General features: G+C 49.0%; 1 protein-coding gene across 1 annotated transcript in view; it reads left to right on the top strand.

Annotated features, from left to right (window-relative positions):
• The window catches only part of PLAUR (plasminogen activator, urokinase receptor), a 12,202-nt gene that overhangs the window by 1,303 nt on the left and 1,359 nt on the right, over window positions 1–9,540 (top strand). Inside the window, exons 2-6 of the mRNA XM_008684421.2 lie at window positions 500–610; window positions 1,713–1,856; window positions 6,841–6,999; window positions 7,597–7,731; window positions 9,117–9,263. Coding sequence (XP_008682643.1) covers window positions 500–610; window positions 1,713–1,856; window positions 6,841–6,999; window positions 7,597–7,731; window positions 9,117–9,263 — 696 coding nt within the window. The remainder of the gene's footprint in view (window positions 1–499; window positions 611–1,712; window positions 1,857–6,840; window positions 7,000–7,596; window positions 7,732–9,116; window positions 9,264–9,540) is intronic.

Below are 9,540 nucleotides of genomic sequence, written 5' to 3'. Positions count from 1 at the left end.
GGGGGGGGATAGTAAGTGAGGGTCACTGGGAACTGGGGTAGAACGTGAAGATCAGCTGCAGGTGGGTGAGGGTAGAACGCCCTTAGGGGAGCTTTCGAAGCAGAATAGAATAGACCGAGGGCCGGTGGAATGGGGGAAAGGACCTAAATTGGAGCTGGGCTAGAACATTCAGATGGACGGAGAGGGTGGGGATTGGACTCAGGATAGGCCTGGCACTGTAACAGAATTCAAGGGAAAATGAGCCAGGGCGGGACTTTAGGGAAGGATTGTGGGAGGAGATAGAACTTTAGCTTAGGGACTGTAGAGAAAACAGGGGTTTAGAGATAGACCGGAAGTACTGCTGACCCGAACCCAGGGCTGGAGCAGAGAGGTGAGAGGTGGGCAGAATGGGGAGCGCGAACCTGAGTGCACAAGGCCTAGAGACTTGATCCTGGTACTGGGGCATGAAGGAGGGCTCGGAGCTGTAACAATCTCTCCTCTCCTCCCTCTTTCTCCCCAGGCTCCTGGAGCCTACAGTGCATGCTGTGTTGGAGGACCGGGAAGTGCCAGGTGGAAGAGTGTGCCGGTGACCAGGACCTCTGCAGGACCACGATCTTGCGCATATGGGAAGGTGAGCTCCCCCGCTACAGCATGACAGGGAACGCAAGTGACCAAGAAAACGTATTTCACCAGTAATCAGGGAAATGCAAACAAAAAAAGACAAGGGGACCCTCTTTCATACCTACCAGAGGGACAAGCATTTAAAAATCTGACAATGCTGGGATGGGCGAGACGTGGAGCTACCCTGTTAATGGGGATAAATTCGTGCATCCGCTGCACAGAGCAATTTGGAAGTCTCTAGTACAGATGAAGATTAGCATACCCTCCAGCCAGCAGTTCAACTTCTAGGAATATAGAAACCCCCGAGAACCTTGGACACACGTGCCCAGGGATACATGTATAAGAATGTTCTTAGCGGTGATGTTGGTGATATGGATTAGCGATCAGTGGAGGAAAAACATGATGGTGTAATCACACAATGGAATGCTCCACAGCAGTTTAAATGAAGGAACTTGAGCTGTAGGTATTAAAGTGGATACGTCTCAAAAACATCAGGTTGAGGGGGAAAAAAGCGTGTTGCATGGTATGACAGCTTTAATATAAATAGTATTTAACAATATGCCATAAATAATGTATAAAGAAATAGTAGTATACATTATGATGCGTACCTAGTGTGAGAATTACCTACCCCAGTGGTTGCTTCCGGACAGGGCATAAGGGGAATGGGATTTGGGGGAGTGGGCAGGAGGTGTTAACTCTATCTTTTAAATGTAAGTTCTTCGAAAAAAATATCTGAAACAAATACAGCAAAATTTTCTAATATTTTATAAAATTTGGTGATGAATGCACAGTATTTATTGTATCATTCTCTTATGCTTTTTGGGAAGCCTGTAACATTTTCCTTTAAAAAAGTCCTATTAGAGGCATCTCCCTGCTAAAATCACTAAGCTGGGAGGGAGGGGTAGATGGATCCAGATGGCCTCAGCCATAGTGGGTCACTAAGAGAGAGTAGGCTCCCTGTGGTGGGAGGGCGAGGAGGGGAGACGGCTGGACCCAAGAGAAGAGGCCTGGCAAGGATCAGCCCCAGAAGTGGGTGACCTTAGGACCAAGAGTGTCAGACGCTGGTTGGGCCCAGGGTTGCCTTTGGGGTGACAAAGATCTATTCCTCACAGGAGGTGAAGAGCTGGAGGTGGTGGAGAGAGGCTGTGCCCACCCGGAGAAGAGGAACAGGACCATGAGCTATCGGACAGGCATGCAGATCATCACTCTCACGGAGACCCTGTGCGGGACTGACTTGTGCAACCGACCCATCCCTGGTGAGTTGGGCAGCCCTCACCATCCCCGACCCTGCCACCATCATTCTCCTGATCCTGTCCCCACCAGCCCCAACTCTCAAATGCCGGTTTAACAAAAAGACTTAGAAAGACTCAGGTTCTCCAGTTCCCACAGGAGAGGGTGGGAAGCAACGGATCCATGTTGCATAGTCATGCTTGTAGATTCCTCTTTCTGGGCCTGGCGAGGAAGGAAATTGGTTAAGGCCAGGCCAGTCCCAATGACATCAGTAAGCATAGCACCTATGTTTTCACCATTTCTCGTTCATCCATGCTGACCTCAAACTTTCGTCTGTAGGTGGAGACTGAATCAGATGTTTATTTTCAAGGAAGTGACAAGAGAGGGGACGCTGGCTTTAGCTTTCTGTTAGATGTGCTTAAGGAAAACACTGATAGTCGAGTCTAAGTAATTCTTCGAATCCTAGATAATATTCAGAAGATTTAACAATATCAGTCAATGCAGAAGGCATTGATCAATTGGAATACTCCTAGAGCCCCCTCTTTAGCTGATGGATCTTGGAGACATAGGGTTCTAAAGAGAGAGTTGGGAGTGGTCAGGGGTTTACCAGCAAGCTTGAGGCAACAGCTATCAATTCAGTAATTTAATAAGTGATAAAGCGATTATTAGCCCCATTTCTAAGGCCATTTTACCTTACTTGTGATTACTGGAGTAGTTGGTTAAACCACATCCTGTATTTATGTGATACTGGGGATACAGAAGTGACCAAGACAGCTTTGGGCCTTACCATGGGCTTACAGTCAGTGGGGTGGGAGTGGGGGTGACAGACCCATCACCAGACAGTGACTGCTCAGATTACAGTCAGAGCCAGGATGGGGAAGCACAAGCAGAGGGGTCAGGACCATGAGACCCCCTGGTCTTAGAGGGGTCAGAGCTGTAGTTGGGAAGCACAGTCCAGAATATTCAGGGCTGAGATAAGGGAAACAGAGGACAGAGTAATCAGGGCTGGGATGAATGAAGAGTAGGAGCTGTGGGACCCTAGGGGAGATACTGGACTCCGGTCAAAGAAGTTTTCCTACAGAAAACAACAACTAAGCTGGATCTTGAGGGATGAGCAGGAATCAGACTGTTAAAAAGACAGTGGAAAGGGTTTTCTAGGAAAAGCAACAGACACCAAGGCCCAAAGGTGGCTGAAAGTAGTATGGCTGGAGGAAAGAAAAAACAGGGCAAGAGGAGCTGGCAAAATTGGCAAGGTCATACTACATGGGGCCTTCTAGGTTGTGGTGAGAAATATAGACCATACTGGCAACAGGGGGAGGTCATAAAAGGGTTGAGTTTTGTTTGTTTGTCTGTTTGCTTTTTAGATTTATTTATTTGAGAGAGAGAGAGCACACACACACAATGAGTGGGGGAAGGGGCAGAGGGAGAGAGAGAATCTCAAGCAGACTTCCCACTGAATGTGGAGCCAACGGGTTGAGGGGGGGAGGCTCAATCCCACAACCATGAGATCATGACCTGAGCGAAAACCAAGAGTCTGACACCTAACCGACTGAGTCATCCAGACGCCCTAGTCATAAAAGGGTTGTAAGCAGAGAGTGTCATGATCAGATTTGCATTTTTAAACCAATTATTCTGACCTCAGACGAAAGCAATGATGGAGGGAAAGTAGATGAGGGCAGTCCACCTTGGAGGTGGGTGAGGTGGTCCAGATGAAGAAGAGAGTGATTGCATTAGAATGTCAACCACGCACATGGAGAGAAGTGGGTGGATTTTAAGAACTATGTAGCAGGTAGACGAGCAGAACTTACTGGTGGGTTAGACAAGGGGGTGGGTTTGCTGTTCTGGTCATGATGGAGTCACACGTATCTTAATCTGCCAGTGACAGCCAGAAAAGCCGGGCAAATTATACACAATTACTTGAGGTCACTGGAGAGCAGCTAATGAAGAGAGGAACTTGAGTTTGCTACGATCTTTGAAATAAGGGAAGCACAGAAATACAGGAAGCTGGCTTTATGCTTGAGTGCACTTTCCAAATCACTGCTGCAAAGGGGAGATATAACCCAAATAAGAGAGATCATTGCTAGACTGAGAAGACAGGGGTTAGAGTCTAGGGCTCCCAGAGTGTCTGGAAAATGAGAGGTAGAGGCTGGGAATGTATGGAACCACAGAAAAGGGTGTCCCCAAATCTGCAGATTTCCTTTAAGTCATTGGCAAGCTGTACATGCACAGGGTGAGACTCCAAGAAACTCAGCAGAAAATAGTATCTGGGAAGCTACAGAACTGAACAAGGATTCCAGCAGGCATATGATGCTGAGGAAACAAAAGTTGCCAAGTTGGATAGAGAGGCCTTGGTAACCACTCCAAGCTTTCCTCTGAGACCATACCGTAGGCGTAAGGGCAAAACTGAAAGAGACCAGCCCTAAAAATGCCTACATCTGATCTTCAGCAGGAAGAAAACCTGACCTTCTTGGGAAGAAAATAACATTATTTAGAGCCTTTCCAAATTTTCATTATGATGTCTGACATCTAATCAAAACTTACAAGGTACACCAAAGAAAACTGAATGGACCAATTAACAGGAAACGTAGAGAAAAATCCAAAAGTAGAAACAGACTTGCAATGATTCAGATAGTGAAGTTATTAGACAGGAACATTTAAAATAGCCACGATCAATATAGTCCAAAAAAATAGAGGAAAGGATAAACTTTAGCAGAAAGGTGGAGTCCATTTTTTAAAAGAGTCAAACAGAAAACAAAGAATAGTGACTGAGATTAAGAACTCAATAGATGTGCTTAATATTGACCAGAAGCAGTGGGGCAAAAGGATTAAAGAACTAGAAGTCAGGCCAGGAGAAGTCTCCAGATTGGTGCCTAGATGTGGAGGATCAAGGAACCTGCCAGGTCTCTGCCCCGGGGAACTGAATGGGACCACCGCAGAGATATGGAATTCAGAAGAGAAGGACCAATTTAGAGAAGATGGAGAAGATAGAGAGCTTCCTTTGGGGCATGTAGAGACTCAGGTGTTTGAGGGACAGCCAGAGGGCCTCTCCAGGAGGCAGTTGGGTGTACAGGTGTGGAGCTCGGAGGAAGTCCTGCCTGCAGTGAGTTCCCAGCAGACACGTGGAAATGAAGCCAGGTCAATAGATAACATTCCTGTGGGAGAGGGTGTGCACCATGAGAAATGAAAAGGGGCTAAGACAGAACCCTGAGGGTGACCCACATTTAGAAGAGCAACATAAGAAGAACAGGTCACTAGGGGACACGAGGACGGTATAATGGTGGTGATGGCAATCCATGTTTCCATTTTCATGGAAGTTCATGTGAGAAGACAAGGGTCATTGGCATTTTAATTATTTTTCTTCGGGGTTGGGGAAGATTTGGCCTTGATGTAAATGATTCACCAAATTCCAACAGCTGGCCTGCCAGCTGAGAGAGTGGCTGAGACAGCCCTCTCCCTTATGTAGGACTTGGCCCCAACTCAACTTGGATATTTGGGGTCAGGAAGGGGAGGGCATGCCAGGCTCCGGAGTGGTGTGAGCCAAGACCTGGCCGGAGGAATGACTCTAGTGTTTCCAGGGAAAAATAATTCAGCCCCTTGGCTTGGACCAGCAGGTAATGAGAGGCAGTATTATCACAGATCAGTCAAGCGAGGCTTGGATCCCTGACACAATCGGGTAGTGCATTAATTATCTATCACCCCATCACAGATTGTCCCAGAACTTAAAACAAAAATGAGCATGTGTTATTTCATGAAGTTTCTGAAGGTCAGATTCTGAAGAATCTGCAAGTGGCTTAAGTAGGTGGTTCTGGATCTTTCGTGAGGTTGCAATCAAGATGACAGTGGAGCTGCCGTCATCCCAAGGCTCCCAAGGGAGTTTTAGTCACATGGATGGTCCCCTCCCTTAGCTTGGACAAAGGCCTCGGTTCCTCGCCACGTAGACCTCACCATGGGGTGTTTGAGTCTTCTAACCACATGACAGCTGGACTCCCTCCAGACCAAGTAATCCAAGAGAGAGCCAGGAAGAAGTTTCGATGCCTTTTATGATCTAGCGCGGGAGTCATACACCATTGTTTCCGCAATATCCCATTAGCTACACAGGTCAGCCCTATTCTTTGAGTGTGTGTACCAGGAAACAGGGGTCACTGGGGGCCGTCTCCGAGGTTGGCTACCACAGAGAACAATAGCAGGGTTTTAAGCAATTCTTCATTCATTCATTCATTCATTTAGCAAATATTTACTGAATGTCTTCTCTGGCTCTGGCCCTGTGCCGGGTTGTGTTGGGACACAGTAATGATCAGGACAGCCTTGGCTCTACCTCCTGGGGCTCAGAGTCCAGTCAGACAGGGGAATGATCCAGAGTGCGTGTGGCTGGGATTGGGGAGCCCAGAGGGAGGTCAGGGAGGACTTCTTAGAGGAGGTGAAATTTGAGAAGATGTTGCCTGAAGAATGAGTAGGAGGAGACAGGGAAAGTAGGGAGCCAGGGGAGCGTGTTCTAGGCAAAGGCTGGATGCCAGTCAGCATGTACGTTCAGGGACTGTGGGAAGTCATGGGAAGTAGAGTCTGAGGGGCTAGTGGAGGGGGATGAGGCAGGAGAGGGGGCCAGGACCCAGATGTTGATGGGCCTTGAATGCCACGCTAAGTAGCTTGGATTTTATTCTGAGGGCACTGGGGAGCCATGGAGAGGTTCTGAGCAGAGCAGAGGTAGGCTCAGATTTGAGTATTAGAACATCCTTCTAGGGCCATGCGGGGATGCACTGGGTGGGGCTGGGGGCAAGGATGGAAACCAGGAGGCCAGGGAGGAACCTGGTATTGAAGGAGTTCTGACCTGGTCGTGGGGCTGGAAAGGAGGGGATGGATGCCAGAAAGATTCAGGAGGTGGGATAGGCAGGGCTTTGATGATTGGCTGAAGGGTGAGATAAGGAGGAGTTGATGCTAAAGTGAGTCTTCAAGGGAGCTAGATTTCCGAAACTCTCCCCATGGAGTCTCACCCTCCTGCCCTTCCCCAAACAGGTCGGCCTCCCACCTTTCCCCGAATCCGAAGCCGTTACCTCGAATGTGTTTCCTGCGCCTCATCAGATCTGAGTTGTGAGAGGGGCTGGGACCAGAGCCTGCAATGCCGCAGCCCTACAGAACAGTGCGTGGAAGTGGTGACCCACCGGAGCCTGGAAGGTGAGCTCCAACCTGTCAGCAGCTCCTCCCCCCTGCTTTGCTCCTCCCCAAGGCTGCCCTTAACAACAAGGACCCCAGAATAACAAGGATTTAAGCAAGGTAGAAAGTTACTTCTCTCACGCACAAAAAGTCTAGTGCTAGGAAGTCCTGGGCCACTAGGACAGTTCTACAGCCCCAGGAGCCCAGATGCCTTCTCATTTCTTGTATATTGCTTCCATTCTCAAGATTGCCTCATAGTCCAACATGGCTGCCAGAGCTCCAAACCTCATGTCCAAGTTTCAGGAAGGAGAAAGAGGAAAAGGAACAAAAAAATAGGCACCCCTCCTTTTGTGAGGGTTCTCCTTTCTGGAAATCCCATAACACTTTTCTATTTATATCACATTGGCCAGAACTTAGCCACATGATTATACCTATGGAAGCTGGAAAATGTGGTTGGTTTTTTGGGGGTTTTTTGGCCTAGATATATGGCTGCTCCAGATAAAATGAAGGTCCTATAATGAACAGTGAGGCAGGAAATGGGCAAATGACTGTTGTGGTGGTGGGCAAAGCCAGTGTCAGCCCCTGAACAATCTGACCTCTCTCCTCTGCCCCCGACAGGCAGTCCAAGGGATGAGCACCACACCCGCGGCTGTGGCAAACTTCCGGGCTGCCCAGGCCCCACCGGCTTCCATAACAACCACACCTTCCACTTCCTGCAGTGCTGCAACACCACCAAATGCAATGCGGGCCCAGGTGAGGGGCAAGGGAACCAGGCAGCATGAGGCTGGGCGTCGGGGCAGGGAGGTGTACCCAGGCTTCTGCCCCTCACTTGCAGGCCACCCCTCCTCTCTAGGTGTCCGTCGCCTCTGAAAGCCCCTCCTCAAAGAAGGCTTGTATGGAAATTGAATGAGCCCATCAAACCTTTACCAAGACCCGTGCTTTATACTTCCTTGAATCCTTCCACGCTGCTGGCCCATACCACCGGGAGCTCCTGCCTAGATTGTTGTGATAACCTTCTTGCTGGTCCCCCTGCTTCCACTCCTGCCTCCTACAGCCAGTGCTCAACACAGCAGCAAGAGTGCTTTCTTAAAAATGTAAACCAGAGCACGTCACTCTCCTTCCTCAGGCACTGCAGCAACTCCTTGCTCTCAGAATAAAATCCAAAGACCATCCTATGCCCTGTGTAGTCCAGCACCTGTCTGCCTCACGCTTTACATTCAGTTTCCGCATCCACCAAACTCCATCCTACCTCAGGACCTTTGCACATGCAGTACCCTCCACCAGGAACACATCTCCTCCAAGAGTTTACCTGGCTGGCTACTTCTCTTTTATTAGGTCTCAGCTTCAAAGTATCGTCTTCAGGGAAACATTCCCTGTCCCTCCCCTCCACCATCATCTCGCTCCTTGGTGTTATTCTGTCTCTATAAATCAGTACTGCCCAACAGAACTTTCCACAGTGATAGAAATGTTCTATATCTGTACTGTCCATATAGCATATGGCTATTGAGCCCTTGAAATGTGAACTGAACTTTGAATTTTACTTAATACGAATTCATTTCAGTGTAAATGTAAACAACCACAGGTGACTAGTGGCTACCATATTGGATAGTGTAGCTCTAAGTGGTAAGTGCTGTAGGACAGGGACTGTTTTGTCTTCCACAGCTGCTCGCCCAGTGCCTGGTCAGATAGGGGCTCAGGAGGAGCAGTGAGGTGGGATTTCTCTCACAGGTTCTATAAAGAACCCTCTAGAAGCAGTGTCTGGGTGGCTCAGTTGGTTAAGCGTCTGCCTTCAGCTCAGGTCATGATCTCAGGGTTCTGGGATTGAGTCCCACATCTGGCTCCCTGATCAGACGGGAGCCTGCTTCTCCCTCTCCCTCTGCCCCTCCCCCTGCTCGTGCTGTGCTCTCTGGCACTCTCTAGCTCAAAAAAATAAATAAAATCTTAAAAAAAAAAAAAAAAAGCGCCCCCCCCAAGACAGTGCTGTTCCAATGCCTGACCACAAGGTGGCTCCATGACATCTCTGGCTGCAAGTTGACAGTTCTAGGGGAGGTAATACAAGGAAGGACAGCCCTCCACCCCACCTGCCTGCACCCCCATACTAATTTCCTTGGTTTCTGTGTCACTTGTCTTCTCCCAAGTCCTGGAGCTTCAAAACCTGCCTCTGAATGGCCTCGAGTGTTACAGCTGTGAGGGGAACAGCACCCATGGATGTTCCTCAGAAGAGACTTCCCTGACCGCCTGCCGAGGCTCAATGAATCAATGTCTGGAAGCCACAGGCACTAATGGTGAGCCCTTCTAAGACGCTGCGAGAGGATACTTGTGGGTGGCAGGTTGTCGGCCATAAGTCGACTTCACGGAGCTGGGTCTTTCTGTGGAAAAGGTAGGACATCCTTCAGGAGGGTCCAAAGTGTCATCAGGAACTAGGACTTCATTAAGATGGGCATTCCAGCCACAGAAATGTGGACTTCTCTGGGGGAGGGACTTCCCACAGGGGGGTGGGACTTCCTGAGAACATGGCGGTCTTCCATCCTGTACTGTCCTGGGCAGGTCTCTCTGTTAGAG

The sequence above is a fragment of the Ursus maritimus genome, unplaced genomic scaffold (assembly GCF_017311325.1).
Source record: "Ursus maritimus isolate PB19 unplaced genomic scaffold, ASM1731132v1 scaffold_19, whole genome shotgun sequence".
NCBI classification, from domain to species: domain Eukaryota; kingdom Metazoa; phylum Chordata; class Mammalia; order Carnivora; family Ursidae; genus Ursus; species Ursus maritimus.
Note: the sequence above shows the minus strand (reverse complement) of the source record. Positions and strands in the feature narration are given on the sequence as shown.